We start from the raw sequence: 17,619 nt of genomic DNA, 5'->3' as shown, positions 1-17,619 counted from the left end.
GAATCACCAGGGAAGCTAATGTTCACATAATGCTTCCACGTGTATGCTTCCGCACATATGTTCACATAAGCTTTCCACAGAAAGCGTAGTTTTTAAACATTCTTTTATTCTCATAGATTCCTTATAATTTTTGTACATTAAGAATGATGTTGGAATTAATATCCTTGTATGAAAGTTCTCTCTATTTGAGAATGTTTTCTTAGGAGAGGCTCCCAGAAATCCAGGAATACAGATGGCCTACATGGTAGGCTTTCCTGATAGCTCAGTTGGTAAAGAATCCACCTCCGATGCATAAGACACCGGTTTGATTTCTGGGTTGGAAAGATCCCCTGGAGAAGGGATAGGCTACCCACTCCAGTATTCTTGGGTTTCCCTGGTGGCTTAGCTGGTAAAAAATATGCCTGCAATGCAGGAGACCTGGTATCCCTGGGTTGGGAAGATCCCTGGAAAAGCGAAAGGCTACTCACTCCAGTATTCTGGCCTGGAGAATTCCATGGACTATATGGTCCATGGGGTAACCAAGAGTTGGACACGACTGATTTTCACCTTCACATGGGTATATAACACAGTGTATTTTACTAATTTCTTGCTTGTACAGTTTGAAGGAAGAGGTTGCAGATTTGGGGAGAAAATAGAGATGGGTTTGATTTAGGTCCATCTAGTAGTGTTATTTCCAGGAAACTAAAGTGCAGCCACCTAAGAGATAATGTAGATTTGTGAAGAAGGGCTCATGTATATCCCTGCAGTGACATTGCTTAAGAAAATTTAGCAATAAATGTGTATATCTTGCAATTAACAGCATCAGTCACAGTCCTGTGATCTCAAAATCATTTTCTTTTTCTTCTTCCTCCTATCACTTTCCCATCAAATTTGATTCATTCATGTGGTAAAATGAAACTGATTCATCTATTCATGAAAAAATTATAATAATAACTTCACACTCTTTTTTAACACTAAAGATACGATATATTAAACAATTTCTAGATTCAGGGAGGTGGTAATTTGTACTACATAAGTTACTTTCTCATTTGCCTTATTGTAACATCTCTCATATTAAAAAATAAGCAAGAAAAATATCTATCAACCATTGGATCAATTTATAACACTAAATGGTATATTAGATTCTACACATGGAAATCACCAGATGGTCAATACCAAAATAATTGATTATATTCTTTGTAGCCAAAGATGGAGAAGCTCTGTACAGTCAGCAAAAACAAGACTGGGAGCTGACTGTGGCTCAGATCATGAACTCTTTATTGCCAAATTGACTTAAACTGAAAAAAGTAGGGAAAATCACTAAGCCATTCAAGTATGACCTAAATAAAATCCTGTGATTATACAATGGAAGTGACGAATAAATTCAAGGGATTATATCTGATAGAGTGCCTGAAGAACTATAGATGGAGGTTCATGACATTGTATAGGAAAGTGATCAAGACCATCCCTAAGAAAAAGAAGTGCAGAAAGGCAAAATGGTTGTCTGAGGAGGCATTACAAATAGCTGAGAAAAGAAGAGAAGCTAAAGGCAAAGGAAAAAAGAAAAGGTATATCCATTTGAATGCAGCATTCCAAAGAATAGCCAGGAGAGATAAGAAAGCCTTCCTCAATGATCAATGCAAAGAAATAGATGAAAACACTAGAATGGGAAAGACTAGAATCGCTTAAAAAAAATTAGAGATACCAAGGGAATATTTCATGCAAAGATGGGCACAATAAAGGACAGAAATGGTATGGACCTAACAGAAGCAGAAGACGTTAAGAAGAGGTAGCAGAAATATACAGAAGAACTATACAAAAAGATCTTCATGACCCAGATACCACGATGGTGTGATCACTCACCTAGACATCCTGGAATGCGAAGTCCTGAGAAAGCATCACTATGAACAAAGCTAGTGGAGGTGATGGAATTACAGTGGACCTATTTCAAATCTTAAAAGATGATGCTGTAAAAGTGCTGCATTCAATATGCCAGCAAATTTGGAAAACTCAGTAGTGGCCACAGGATTCGAAAAGGTCATTTCTCATTCCAATCTCAAAGAAAAACAATGCCAAGAATGTTCAAACTACTGCACAATTGCACTCAGCTCACACGCTAGCAAAGTAATGCTCAAAATTCTTCAAGCTAGACTTCAACGGTGCTTGAACCGTGAACTTCCAGACATTCCAGCTGGATTTAGAGAAAGCAGAAGAACCAGAGATCAAATTGCCAGCATCCACTGGATCATCAAAACAGCAAGAGAATACCAGAAAACATCTACATCTGCTTTATTGATTATGCCAAAGCCTTTGATTGTGTGGATCACAACAAACTGGAAAATTCTTCAAGAGATGGGAATACCAGACCACTTGACCTGCCTCCTGAGAAACCTGTATGCAGATCAAGAAGCAACAGTTAGAACTGGATATGGAACAGCAGACTGGTTCCAAATAGGAAAAGGAGTATGTCAAAGCTATATATTGTCACTCTGTTTATTTAACTTATATGAAGCATATATCATGTAAAATGTCAGGCTGCATGAAGTGCAAGCTGGAATCAAGATTGCCAGAAGATATATCAATAACCTCAGATACACAGATGACACCACCTTTATGGCAGAAAGTGAAGAAGAACTAAAGAGCCTCTTGATGAAAGTGAAAGAGGAGAGTGAAAAAGCTAGCTTAAAACTCGACATTCAAAAAGGAAGATCATGGCATCCAGTCCCATTACTTCATGCCAAATAGATGCGGAAACAGTGGAAACAGTGAGAGACTTTATTTTGGGGGGCTCCAAAATCACTGCAGATGGTGATTGCAGCCATTAAATTTAAAGACACTTTCTCCTTGGAAGAAAAGCTATGACCAGCTTAGACAGCATATTAAAAAGCAGGGACATTACTTTGCTGACAAAGGTCCATCTAGTCAAAGCTATGATTTTTCCAGTAGTCATGTGTGGATGTGAGAGTTGGACTATAAAGAAAGCTGAGCATCAAAGAATTGATGCTTTGAATGTGGTGTTGGAGAAGACTCTTGAGAGTCCCTTGGACTGCAAGGAGATCCAACCAGTCCTTCCTAAAGGAAATCAGTCTTGAATATTCATTGAAAGGACTGATGTTGAAGCTGAAACTCCAATACTTTGGCCACCTGATGAGAAGAACTGATTCCTTGGAAAAGCCCCTGATGCTGGGATAGACTGAAGGCAGGAGGAGAAGGTGATGACAGACAATGAGATAGTTGGATGGCATCACTAACTCAATGGACATGAGTTTGAGCAAGCTCTGGGAGTTGATGATGGACAGGGAAGCCTGGCGTACTGAAATCCATGGGGTTGCAAAGAGTTGGACATAACTGATCAACTGAACTGAACTGAATGGTATATTGCAATTTCTGTTAATATATCTTTTCACTGAACTGGGAGGAAATGTGAATCCTGTAAAGATAGAATCTGTATGAAGATTTCTGACCTGCCTTCTTTCCTTCCTCCCTCTCTCTGTTTTTTCTTCCCTCCTTCCCTTTTTCCTTTCTTCTTCCCTGCTTCCCTTCCTTCTAAGTATGTCTCTTAAGTGTGCCCAATGTGCCCTGAGCTCTGAGAATTCAGTGGTCACAAATAAGTTTTCTGCTTCCTTAGAGTAACTGTTCTAGTGGGGAGAAGAGATCAATTAGACAAAGAATACATGAAGAGGATACTCAGATACTGGTGGTGAATATTAAGGTAATAAACAAAGTCTTCCCTGGTGGCTCAGAGGTTAAAGCGTCTGCCTCCAATGTGGGAGACCCGGGTTCAATCCCTGGGTCGGGAAGATCCCCTGGAGAAGGGAATGGTAACCTACTCCAGTATTCTTGCCTGGAGAATCCCATGGACGGAGAAGCCTGGTAGGCTACAGTCCACGGGGCTGCAAAGAGTCGGACACGACTGAGCGACTTCACTTCACTTCACTTCACTTCAAACAAGGTTACATGAAGGAAAGTGATCGAGGGTGGGCTGGGCATGAAGGGTACTGCTGAGGAAGTCATGTTTGACCACCTGGATGTAATTTAAAGCCATGGAATGAATGACATCACAGAGAGCAAGGAGGGTTGGTGTGAAAATTTAGAAAATTTGTCTTAACAAATGTTCCTGTGAAAGAAACAGAAAAAAAGATGATGGGAATTGAAGGGGTATAGGAACCTAATAAGCAGTTATCTATTACCTCTCATCATCATCATCATTATTATCTTCATCACCCATCTATCTATTTAATCTACCTAGCTATGTATTTCTTTCCTCCTTATTGGTAGTAGGAGATATTGGAGCAGTGGATTTGCTATTAGAGATGATCCAATAGAGGAAAAAGGCTGATGTGAGGTTTTGACAGTATATCTGCAGAAAAAAAAAAAAAATGTCCTCAAGAGGATGAGAGAGGTGGGGTCAGTGTGATACTGTGGTTTTTCCCCCAGCTTCACTGTACTTGTTACTTAAACATTAAAATAATACTGAATAAAGAAATTTTCTCAGCAGTCAGTAAAGCTTTTATGTTAAAATGTGATTTATCATTACTGGCAGCAGCATCATACCTTGATACGTGGTACTATATACACAGGAGGCTTCCCTGGTAGCTCAGCTGGTAAAGAATCTTCCTGCAATGCAGGAGCCACCGGTTCAATTCCTGGGTCAGGAAGATCCCCTGGAGAAGGGATAGGCTACCCATTCCAGTATTCTTGGGCTTTCCTGGTGGCTCAGATGGTAAAGAATCTGCCTGCAGTGCAGGAGACCTGAGTTTGATCCCTGGGTTGGAATACTTAGCCAGCCCATGTTGGCGCTTAGTTATTTTCTGTAGTAGTTATTTCATGTAGTATTTATTTTCTGTTTGACCCTCAGCTCCTAAAATAATCCTGCTGCCCCACTGAGATCTGAATATCATAAGCTTGGAACCAATATTATCATAGATTATTGAACCATGAGGGGACATAGAAATCATGAAGTGTGGTGGTTCTTCTCATTGATTATCATGATCACCTAGGGAAGTTTAAAAACAAACACCCCAGATATAGAACACTGCAGATCTATTTGAGCATCACTGGGATGGAATTAGAGAGTAAAGATCCTGAAATTAATCAGTATTCTTCCCATATTTCCAGGTGAATCTCTCTTCAGACAGTGGAGAAATATTATTTTGTTAAGTTCATAATTCCGTGTATCACCAATCAGGCCATAAAGTGATATTGCAATGAGAAACTAGTTGGAAAAATGAAAACTCAACACAACTAGAAAACATCAACTTGAAATAGACGAGATGTTAATATAATTGAAATGTTTAGAATCAAGGGGACAATCCATAGTTCCAATATTCTATACTCCTCCTCCTAGATTCTGAGGGTTCTAGAAGTCAAACTTGTATCTAAATTCTTGGACTCTGATATGGCACGTATGGTGGGCAACTGGAATTCTGTTAGCCAGTGCACAGGAAATCTTTGAATTTTCTCCCATTCTTATGAAATGTGTGATGCTTTTCAGTATACTTCTGCTCTGACATATGACGCTGTTCAAGTGATGACCGAAGCTTTTCGAAACTTACGGAAGCAGAGAATTGAAATCTCCAGAAGGGGAAATGCAGGAGACTGTCTGGCAAATCCAGCGGTGCCCTGGGGACAAGGTGTAGAAATAGAAAGGGCCCTCAAACAGGTCAGTCACTGAAAATGATTGCGATGCAACTTAAGGGTGGCCACTATTTTTTTCCTGCTGCATTAGTCATTCTTATCTTATACCTTCTGTTTTATGTAGAGGGAATAGTATTTCCTACCTACACAAAGGTAGGTTGAAGAAAAAAAAGAAAACTAATGAGTGTCATTTCCTTGACTTACATCCTGGGAGAGTCCTCTGGTCAACCAGTTTGTGTCTGGTTGAAGTGAATTTATAACTGTATCCTTTCCCATTTCCTCATTAGGTGCAGGTTGAAGGTCTTTCAGGAAATATCAAGTTTGACCAGAATGGAAAAAGAATAAATTATACGATTAACATCATGGAGCTTAAAACGAATGGGCCCCGGAAGGTAAATCATTAGTGAATTGAGGGCTTTCTGTCTGTATGAGGAGGTGGGTTAGTGGACCCACCACCTCATCTTCCAGAGTCCTGGAGACATGTATTCACATAGATGGACTCCACAACTCCAGAAACATATATTTTAAAATCTTTTTTCTAAATAAAATCTATTGCTGGTAAGTAATACTGAAATGATTTTAAAATAACTATGAATAAAACAATTATGCATTTTTTTTTAAGACAGAGGTAGAAAGAGTTTAATGAGAAGAAAAAGAACTATAGCTGAAAGATTATGGTTCTGGAGACCAAACATAGCTGGTGAAATGTGCATGTAACTTTCAAGTCATCATTTTTTTTCTTCTGTTATGGCTAAAATGCCATTGTTTGAATTTTATGTTTCTATATGATCACTGCCATGAAAATTACCCTTGGGGAATATGAAAAGTGAGCATGAAGGGACAATCTGTTTTTAGGAATGGTTTTTGCAGTGCCTTTCTATTCTTACTTGATTCACATACCTGAAAGATACATGTCTGTTTTCTTCTCTAATTGCCGTGGCTAGGATTTTTAAAGCTATGTGTTTAGGACAAGTCTAGTTAGGACAGGTGTAATTTCAGATTCAGGCATGGGTTTGAAAATAACTCGGTGCCTTGGTAATAGAAAGGCTGTGGATCCAAGTGCACTCTTTCTGTGTCTTTTTTCAGATCGGATATTGGAGCGAAGTTGACAAAATGGTTGTTACCCTCACTGAACTCCCTTCTGGAAATGATACCTCTGGGCTTGAGAATAAGACAGTTGTTGTCACTACTATTTTGGTAATTAGCTACAAATGCCTCTGTTTGACATTATTTTTTCTTAAGAAAAACATCTGCCAACTAGTTTTTCTGCTTATATTTTAGGATAATAACTGATAGGATGATGCTTTTGAATGTTTCAGTCATTCATAGCATGTTATTCTGTTTAAAGGGATCACAAATGAGCTAAAGCATTCAAAATATTTCCTCTCCACTTCAAGAATGAACTTTAGCTTTATAGATAATTCATAACCTGGTGTTTGGGGCTTCCCAGGTGGCTCAGTAGAAAAGAATCTGCTTGCCAGGAGTTTCAGGAGATGTGGGTTTGATCCCTGGGTGGGAAAGATTCCCTGGAGGAGGAAATGGCAACCCATTCCAGTATCCTTGCCAGGATATAATCCCATGAACAGAGGAGCTTGGCAGGCTACAGTACATGGGGTCACAAAGAGTCAGACATGACTGAGCGATTGAGCATGCACGCAATGTGGTGCTCACACGTGTGAACATCTGGGGAAAGTCTGGAAGAGCCTTCCTTGTATTCCATCAATGTTTCACCTTTCCACTTCCACACTATTCTGGGTCCATTCTGTCCTTTCATTTGTTATTAATACGTGGTTTAATGTCAGCTTCTTTATCTTCCTGTGGAAAGGGGAACTTCTGAAAGACAAGGGTGATCTCCTTTGTTTTTAACCCCAAGTCTCCACATAGTAATTGGCACGTAGCTAGTGCTAAGTAACAGCATTGAACTGGATCTTGAACACTGAGGCTCTGGATAGATGGTTAGGAGATGTAGGTCATCATGACAAGCTGTTGATGTAATAAAATGGAGGAAATGAAATGGGGTTCACTAATAGTGTAGGATTTTGCAACAGAATAGCCTTATTTTGTTTTACTAATCCGTGATGCAGTGAATTGGTGGGATTCATTATGATAACAATATTGAGAAGAAAATATAGTTAGGCTAGTAAGGGATTTGAATAAGAACATTGGTTGGCACTTTGAAAGTCTTAATAAATGTAAGCTAGGTATTTGAGGATTTTTGTCTTAATCATGCTATTGAGAACTATCTCACTGGCCCCCACATATGCTTAGTGTCACTTTCCAATGGAGAAAATTAGGCTGGTGTTATGACATTTTTTCATGCTTCTTTATGGTGTTTGCAGAGGAATGCTACTCTCTAGCTATCTGTGTAGCATAATTCTAGGATATTATCTCGTAAAGGAAATTTGATCTCAAGTCTGAGAGGGTAGCATCTGTAATCACCATGGCAACAACTTTTTCAGTCTGCACATCACTGGCCACAGACCTGATTAGAACGTGAACCTTGTCCTTGAACTAGTAGTGATACAGGGTTTTGGGTGAATGGTGGTTCTTTGGAGTCAAGGCAGCCCTAATTTAGAACAAGACAGTGGTGAATCCAGAGTTAACTGAAACAGATGTTGAACACATTATTTTTCAGCAAGCCCTAAGAATTACAAACATGACATGGGGGTATACCAACTTTTGAGTCTCTTGTTTACTTGATATGGCCAGGTACAAGCCATATTAATGAAACATAAATGAAATATAATGAAAGATATATGAGAATCTTTGCTCAGAAATGTTATCATTAATTTTCCTCATACTTTCCACTATCTGTATTCTACAATGTCTCTAGCTAACAGGTAATAATTAAAAATAATTAAACCAGAAGATTTGAATCAATGAGAGCAGATAATTAATACAGCTGTTTTGATCACCTAAAGCACTTTCTTTCTGTATAGGAATCCCCCTATGTTATGATGAAGAAAAATCATGAGATGCTTGAAGGCAATGAGCGATATGAGGGCTATTGTGTTGACTTGGCTGCAGAAATCGCCAAACACTGTGGGTTCAAATACAAGTTGACCATTGTTGGGGATGGCAAGTATGGGGCCAGGGATGCAGACACGAAAATATGGAATGGGATGGTTGGAGAACTTGTATATGGGGTAAGTACAACTCTTCTTACAGATAAAATCATTCCATTTGAACTCTTGCTGAGGGAATGCTTGACTTCCATGCAACGTACCAACATCTGAGGTTGTTGGTTTCCCACATTACTCAGGAATACCGTCTTGTTTCTTTGTAAACATTTGAAGATGAAGGATGAAGTCAGAAACAAAAGTGCAAATGGAGACAGGCTTCATCTGTCTTGAAGCCTATGGGCCATATGCACTTTTCAAAGATCGCAAAAGCATGGATACAGATGTAGTTCTCATAATCAAGCCAGAAGGGTGTTCTCTGTATTTATTGAAAAGGAGGCATATTTGGGGAACAAACTGCTTTTCCTCTGTTTATTATTTCCTGGGATTCCACCAGGGAAATAGTCATTCCTGTATCCTGCTTTCCTGTCCTACCCATTGAGCCAATAGCATAACTATGATTCCTTCCTGACTGGGAGTCCTGGTTCTATTACTGTCCTCTGTTTCCCTTGCAGAAAGCTGATATTGCAATCGCTCCGTTAACCATCACCCTTGTGAGAGAGGAGGTGATCGATTTCTCAAAGCCCTTTATGAGCCTCGGGATCTCTATCATGATCAAGAAGCCTCAGAAGTCCAAACCAGGAGTGTTTTCATTTCTTGATCCTTTAGCCTATGAGATCTGGATGTGCATTGTTTTTGCCTACATTGGGGTCAGTGTAGTTTTATTCCTGGTCAGCAGATTTAGCCCCTACGAGTGGCACACTGAGGAATTTGAAGATGGAAGAGAAACACAAAGTAGTGAATCAACTAATGAATTTGGGATTTTTAATAGTCTCTGGTTTTCCTTGGGTGCCTTTATGCAGCAAGGATGCGATATTTCGCCAAGGTTGGTTACTCGCCTGCTTCAACTTTGTGCATTTTAGGTCTCGAGTGGACATTCATGGTGTTTATGAATTCACTGTAAAGAAGTTAGCAGCTGCCGGCTGTCTGTCCAAGCAGTGTAAGACTCTTAAGGACAGACTTTTACCATCGGCGTAAGCCTGTGAAATATTTGAGCAACGTTCTTTGAATGTTGGTCCTGTATTTCCCTGGTGAAATTGTACACACCATGGAGAGGCTATAAAATGCATAAGGTTCCAATCATTACATGCCTTCTTGGAGGGGTACCGTGTTTTTGCTGCATATTCTCATTTTACAGTCATCTGTGTGTTGATCCGCAGACCTGTATTTGGGAAAATGGGCAACATTACCTACTAACCAAAAAGTGACAAAACTTCATTTCACACATCCCATCTTTTTGTTTTGTTGTTGTTATTAGCTCGTGGAAATGATATGGGAGAAATATTTACAAAATTTGTTTTTAAAGGTTAGGTTGCTGAGTTGAAAAGAATATATGATAAAATATTTTCCAAGTATCTAAAAATAAATAGTTGGGATGATGATGACTGATTCATTACAAGTATTTATGCCATATTAAATAGTAATGCACACAGGATGGAATAAATTCATACACCTCCAGTTACATGATATTTTAATTCCTGCCCTATAATGCCTAAATAGAATAAATATATCACAAAACATACATAGCCTTTGTGCTTGTTGCATATATAAGTCAGAATAATAGCCATATCTGGTTCTTTAGAGGTACTTTTCCTGATGTGATTAGTTTCACATTTAAAGCCTAAATGATTATTGATCTGCTGGTGCATTTTAATTTGGGTTCAATTACCCTCCTTTGATTCTATGGGATATCTTAATAACTAGTAGAGGCAGTGGCTTTTTAAATGCTATTTCATTACTGTTAGTTTTTGAGCATTTGGGGGCTGAGAATAATTAACTTCAAAAAACCTGTATGTGAAACTCAAAAACCATTTTGTATCTTTTACAGTCTTTTTGTTTACTCCCCCAGCAAGGTAAAGGAAATATATCATGTTTGCAGAAAGTATCAATCACTTACTTTTCCAATAGTATGGAATGTCTTTATGAACTTTGTGGATCTGAAACTCTTAATTCCATCAAGCTTTCTATGGAACTGCGCTATATTAGAACCAAACCAAGGGTATTTGCACTGCATATAGAGAGAGACATAATTTTCACACATAATGTATGATAATTATCATATATCATATATTTATGATTATGATGACCTCTGATAAAATAAGATTCATAGTTCTGTCTCTATATTTAGTTTATCTGATTTACATTAAAGACATAAAGAGAAGTTTCTAATGCTGAAAAAGAAAAATACTAACCAGATTGGAGTCTCAGAGAACATTCTGGTTCATAAGTAATAAAGAAATGATTCATCTTTGGAGAGAAGGTTACTGAAGTTTGATGTTACCATAGCCCTGAGATATAAGGCAATTATCCTAGAGTTCCACAAACTATCCTCTGCCTTGTGAATAAGCAGGAGAAACTTACGAAGTTTCATTATGACATAGGACATACTGACTAGGTTCTGATCGATGAACTCTCAGGTTTGTTTGCCTTGCTCCTTATGTATCAGGTCTCTGAAAGTCACTCTTTTGGGTGTCCAGTGCTTGTCGAGGAGCAGAAAACACATTTATACCTAGGGGCTGGAGTGCAAGCCACATTTAACAATCTGTGTTTTTCCAGGGTCCACCGTGACATATTGACATTCAAATTTTAACAAAGCCTGCTTGCTAAAATATGACCATTTTTATTTGTTTATGGTTTCATTCATGAATCATGACTCACTACACTTTCACATGTAATAATTTTTATTTCCTGGTAAGATATATCAATTTTAGATAACATGTTTTTCCTTGGATATATATGTATAGACATATACATATATATGTAAGGAGAATTCACTTTGTTAAAATTTTTCAGCATATGCACCTTTCAATTTATGGCTATATGTGCATTTGATAATTGAATATGCTGCCTAATATTGGAAAATTTAAGGATTTTTTAAAGGAACCAAGCTATCATGTTTTAGAATACAATGATGATAATTCTAGGAAAGGATAGAGCAGCTTAGTATCTAAAATAATATTAATAGTAATGCATGAAATGCACAGATCACTTTATATATGCTCTTTAAATATTTTTAAAGATCTTTATCATCTTTTTCTGAATAAAATATGATAAAGAACTATTTTGTTTATATGAATAGAACACATTGAAATTTTAATCTAGAGTGATTACATGAAGTGAATTGGTCATTGCCTGAAATTAGGTTTAGAGTATAACTATAGTTTTGTGAAGACTACGGCCACAGAATTATGAGAGCAAAAATATGGAAAGTTGACTCTTATCCTCTGGCTTACTTCTGTTTTCTCCCCCAATATCCTTAAATGATTCAGATGATTAAAAGATTTCATTGTTAAACTAGTTATTTAATAGAGATTAGGAAAATGATAGAATATGTATATGTATTTGCTGCTTTAGTGAAGACACCGAGAGATGAAAGTTTTATTTTTAATGAGAGAAACCATTTTTACCTGTCACCATAAAATATAATGTTTAATTTGCCCCTCTACTTAAAATTTCTCAGGAACTCATTCAGAAGCGTTAGTTCATCCTTGGAAAACACTTAAAAGTAAAGAATTAATTGCTCAATAATTTTCTGTTTTGAGTGATGCATAAGTTATATAAGCTTTGGGGCTTATCTTGCATACTTCAAAAAATGAGCATATTTAATTAAATATGACATAAATACTGGGTTAGGGAGCAACATTATGTCTTTAACTTGTGTTTCTCTTACAAGTGAAAGAATGATTTATAGAAATGATTCTAAAATATATTGCATATAAACCTGCAATGTGTACTGTCCAAGGCAATGAGATCCATTTTAAGGGCTTAGGCAGAAGCTGCCCTCTTAAATACAAGTTACATGAGATGACAATTATACATTCTGTTGTGATGGAATAAATAGTGAACATTTTGAGAGCGGCTTTGTCTACATAAAGTTTCTCCAAATCTAAGATGTACTTAATATCCTTTTCAGAATATGTGAGAATTAGCTTTTTCCATTCCATCATATTTGTTTAATTTTTTGCATCTCTTAGATACTGGTAAAGGCTCTTCATCATATTGTATTTATTTTTCATTGATTGTGCAGTTTCTTTTTCTCTTTTATTTTAGCAGCAGATGTTTTTATTTAAAAAAATCTTTACTTTTAGCTTCACTGCTTTTCTTCACTTCTCGAGTAGTTTATTATACAGATGTTACCTGATAATTGATATAGTATCTGTGTGTCATCAAAAGGTGTATTTCTTATTATTAATTGTGAGGAAATTTAGTTTAGGTCATAAATTGGCACACTTTCATAATTTAAAGTTTTAGAAGTGTTACTTCTTCACTATAGAAGGATTTATTGTTAGACATAATAGAGTTATTAACAAAAGAGAAAAAATATTGTTTTTTTTTAATATTACTCAAATACCTTTCTATGTGGAACCCCACCAAATCTTACCAAATAAAACCCTATATATCTACTTCTATATCTACATTTTTATACTTATGTATTTCTATACCTACATATCTATACTTACCTATATAGGGTTTAAAGTAAATCAAGCTTTTGAAAAGTATTTTATGTAAGAATTTATGGTCACAGAAATATTTTTATTATTTTTCAAACTAAGAATTTATATTTTGGCAAACTTTTAAATGTCTGATACGTTTTCCTTCAGTTTTCATTTTTCCTTAAGCAGGAGGCACGAAGGAACAGGGATATAATAGTTTGTGCCTGAAGCATCAGATTTTTATTTGTTAAGAATTATATTTTGTGTCATATTCTGTAGTATCATTATTTTCCATTTCTATCCTGTACTATTTCTAAAATCTTCGTTTCTACACATACAAAATCCTAATGAAATTTTAGACCTTTTGTGAGGGTTTTGAAACTTCATTGGATGGATTAAATGGAGGGTATCTTTGGTGTTTAAAGCCATACCGTGGCAGATTCATGTTGACATATGGCAAAACCAATACAGTATTGTAAAGTAAAAAAAAATAATAATAATAAATAATAAAATTTAAAAAAGACACAGTAAGATAAAAAAAAAAGCCATACCTATGGTGCATTCTTTTATTTTTGATATTTGATTTTGTTTGTCAGCATTTTTCAGAGTTTTGCTATTGATCTTAGATTCCCTTCTTTGTTTAGTTATATCATGAGTGGATAAAATATTGTAAGCCTTGGATAGATTATTTGCACATTGCTTGAAATTGCTTGTTTTGAGATTTCACATGTAGCCATGATAACTGTGAAAGAATTTCAGGAATCCAAAGTTTTGCCTCTGGATAGTTCATCAGATCTAGTGAATCTGTAATCCTTGCTCAGAAGGTTTAATAATTTTAAGTTTCATGAACTAGCTGATATAATGAGAAATGTGAAATCAAATATTTCCCTATAAATCAACATTTGCATAATACTGCTAACTTGTTTCCTTATGAGGTCATTCATTTCACTTTACAAATCCATTTCGTACTTGTTATCAGATCGCTGTCTGGGCGCATTGTTGGAGGAGTGTGGTGGTTCTTTACCCTGATCATAATCTCCTCCTACACGGCTAACCTAGCTGCCTTCCTGACTGTAGAGAGGATGGTGTCTCCCATCGAAAGTGCCGAGGATCTTTCTAAGCAAACAGAAATTGCTTATGGAACATTAGACTCTGGCTCCACCAAGGAATTTTTCAGGGTAAGAGATTCTGCTTTGTAAGTTCTTGTTTTGGTCTTAAAATTGAACCAACCTAAACTCTGTGCCTCCTTGCCTTTCCCATGGTCTGTACAAAGGTGCTATGTGAAGGTCACTTCCATCTCTGTCTCTAATTCTATTTTTGTTCCTCTTTTTTAATTTTTATTTTATATTGGAGCGTAGTTGACTTACATGTTTCGTTAGTTTCAGGTTTATAGCAAAGTGATTCAGTTGTACATATACATGCGTCTATTCTTTCTCAAATTCTTTTCCCGTTTAGGTAATTAAAGAATACTTGGGTGAAGTTCCCTGTGCTATACAGTAGGTTCTTGTTGTTTATCAAATTTACATTTAGTAATATATATCTATTAATCCCCAAATCCCAATTTATCCCTTCTCTCCACCTTACCTTTTGGTAACCATAAGTTGTTTTCTATTTCTGTTCTTAACCTTTTCTCTACCCTCTACCCTCCTTACCCCTATATTTGGTACTATCTATTTTTTTTTGATTCCTGACTCTTGGAGAAAAACACTATGTTGTAAAGAAATCTAGTTTTTATAAAAATTGATTTTCTTTTTGGAACAAAATTGAAGCAAAATCTAGTTAAAATTAAATTATTATTTTAAAAGAAAATGGTGTTATAGTTTGCTTTATGTTAAATAAGCTTGACTGTCAATTATCTTACATAATTTACAGTTGAGAACTGTCAAATCAGTTATGTTAATTCTGTGTCAGGAAATCAATTATGTTCATGTGTGGAAATTCTGAGTTTTCTGTTAAACCCTCCAAGAAAAGGCTAACAAAGGTCTTCAACCTCCTAATTTTTAAAATGGGAATAATAATTATGTATCTATTAAATGTATTTTAGCTTTTAAAAGATCTGTGGCCCTATGTTCTCTGTCTAAAGGAACCAACCCGATAGGCTGATGGTGTAATATTCTTTCCTTATACTCTTAATGGGATTCTCTCATTAAGGAATCCCACAAGGCTTAGACGGTAAAGTGTCTGCTCACAGTGTGGGAGACCCAAGTGTGATCCCTGAGTTGGGAAGATCCCCTGGAGAAGGAAATGGCAACCTACTCTAGTACTTTTGCCTAGAAAATTCCATGGATGGAGGAGCCTGATGGGTTACAGTCCATGGGGTCGCAAAGAGTCGGACACAGCTGAGCGACTTCACTTCTTTTATGCTCTTATCTCTCTGAAAGAGCTCATTCTATAAAAATGTTGAAATAAAGCAGATAAACCTTGGCATTAAGCCAAATAGATGGCATATGATGATCTCTAATAATCCACAAGTATCTTTGAATGTATCTGAGATTGAGTGAAGATTAGGGCTTTCAACTTCCAGCTGAAGTAGTACATTGTGGTTTGAGGACCATCTCATCCGGCATTACCATTGGTATCTTTTCCAAATAACATCAGTTGAGCTCCAGATGTGATGGGAGAAAAGGTGGTTCTGTCAGACTGCTGACAACAGATGGTAATTTGGATGTGAGTGGGGCAGCAGGACTTTGGCACTTCCACTAGGCACTGCAGTGTAAGCCAAGACTGTGGTCCTTTTGTAAGCAACTTTACTTTGACTTTAATGCTACCTGTGAATATTGCAATGCAGTTTTGCTGCTACTAACAGTTTTCTCCTACTGCTGAAAATAGTTGCAATGTGTGTATATTGTAGTGCTTAACATAATGTGCTCTCTAGCCTGATCATGACAATGGAGCTATTAAATAAATTAGAATATTGTGTGGGCTTCCCTGGTGGTGCAGACGGTAAAGCGTCTGTCTGCAGTGCAGGAGACCTGGGTTCAATCCCTGGGTTGGGAAGATCCCCTGGAGAAGGAAACGGCAGCCCACTCCAGTATGATTCTCAGTTAGTATATTTTGAAACATTTAAATGTTATTTGTATTCCAATATGGGTTGCTTTTATTTAGTGGATATATTTTATTGGTATTCCTCCCTCTCTAAGTAAATGAGATCTATGAAGGGACTTGCTATAGCATGGTTTACTTACTGTACTTATGTTGATTAAAATAACCTTGGTTCCAGACACTGTCTGTTGAGAGTTACTTTCATTAGCTAGGTTGTTTGGGACCAGCTATTTTCAATAACTGCACATTCAGAATCTCAGAGCTTTTCAGTATACCTTAACTCAACCATAGAAACGTATGCCTTAATCAGCACCTGGCCAAGATTTCATGATTAGAATATGTAAATTTCCCAGGAGACAGGATGAAAAGGCTAGATAACTCTGGGCAAAGGATACTTCAACTCTTGTGTTTCAGCTCAGTAACCCCACAGATATTGTGGTTCCCAGGTGCAGTACACACACTCATACACAAACAACCCTGACATATCTGCAGTGTGTCTTTTGCCTATATAGGATTATGGAACTTACTTTCTCTGGAGTAATAGAGAAGTGAGGTTTATTATCTTCTTGTTGTTATTGTTCAGTCCCTCCATCACTCTAATTCTTTGCAACACCATGGACCACAGCACACAAGGCTTCCCTGTCCTTCACCATCTCCCAGAGTTTCCTCAAATTCATGTCCATTGAGTTGGTGATGCCATCCAACCATCTCATCTTCTGTCATCCCCTTCTCCTCCTGCCCTCAATCTTTCCCAACATTAGGGTCTTTTTTTAATGAGTGAACTCTTCACATCAGGTGGCCAAAGTATTGGAGTTTCAGCTTCAGCACAGTCCTTCCAATGAATATTCAGGATTGATTTCCTTAAGGTTTGAATGGTTTGATCTCTTTACAGTCCAAGGGACTCTCAAGAGTCTTCTCCAACACCACAGTTCAAAAGCATCAATTTTTCAGTGCTCAGCTTTCTTTATAGTCCAACTCAGCCTTATTTATGGCCCAACATCAATATATGACTACTGGAAAAACCATAGCTTTGACTAGACAAAAGTTTGTTGGCAAAGTAATGTCTCTGCTTTCTAGGTTGGTCAAAGCATTTCTTTAAAGAAGCAAGTGTCTTTTAATTTCATGGCTGCAGTCAATATCTGCAGTGATTTTGGAGACCAGGAAAATAAAGTTTGTCACTGTTTCCATTGTTTCCCTATCTATTTGCCATGAAATAATGGGACCAGATACCATTATCTTTGTTTTTTGAATCTTGAGTTTTAAGCTAGCTTTTTCACTTTCTTCTTTCATTTTCATCAAGAGCCTCTTCAGTTCCTCTTCACTTTTTGCCATAAGGGTGGTATCATCTG

General features: G+C 37.0%; 1 protein-coding gene across 5 annotated transcripts in view; it reads left to right on the top strand.

Annotated features, from left to right (window-relative positions):
• The window catches only part of GRIA2 (glutamate ionotropic receptor AMPA type subunit 2), a 199,188-nt gene that overhangs the window by 144,775 nt on the left and 36,794 nt on the right, over positions 1 to 17,619 (top strand). For all 5 annotated transcript variants that reach the window (XR_006056646.2, XM_004017287.6, XM_004017288.6 and 2 more), the window contains exons 7-12: positions 5,474 to 5,641; positions 5,904 to 6,008; positions 6,703 to 6,813; positions 8,556 to 8,762; positions 9,251 to 9,621; positions 14,208 to 14,406. Coding sequence is in view for 4 of the 5 variants with exons in the window: in XM_004017287.6 (XP_004017336.1) it covers positions 5,474 to 5,641; positions 5,904 to 6,008; positions 6,703 to 6,813; positions 8,556 to 8,762; positions 9,251 to 9,621; positions 14,208 to 14,406 (1,161 nt within the window). In the remaining variant the exon portion in view is untranslated. The remainder of the gene's footprint in view (positions 1 to 5,473; positions 5,642 to 5,903; positions 6,009 to 6,702; positions 6,814 to 8,555; positions 8,763 to 9,250; positions 9,622 to 14,207; positions 14,407 to 17,619) is intronic.

The sequence above is a fragment of the Ovis aries genome, chromosome 17 (genome assembly GCF_016772045.2).
Source record: "Ovis aries strain OAR_USU_Benz2616 breed Rambouillet chromosome 17, ARS-UI_Ramb_v3.0, whole genome shotgun sequence".
In the NCBI taxonomy this organism is placed as follows: domain Eukaryota; kingdom Metazoa; phylum Chordata; class Mammalia; order Artiodactyla; family Bovidae; genus Ovis; species Ovis aries.
Note: the sequence above shows the minus strand (reverse complement) of the source record. Positions and strands in the feature narration are given on the sequence as shown.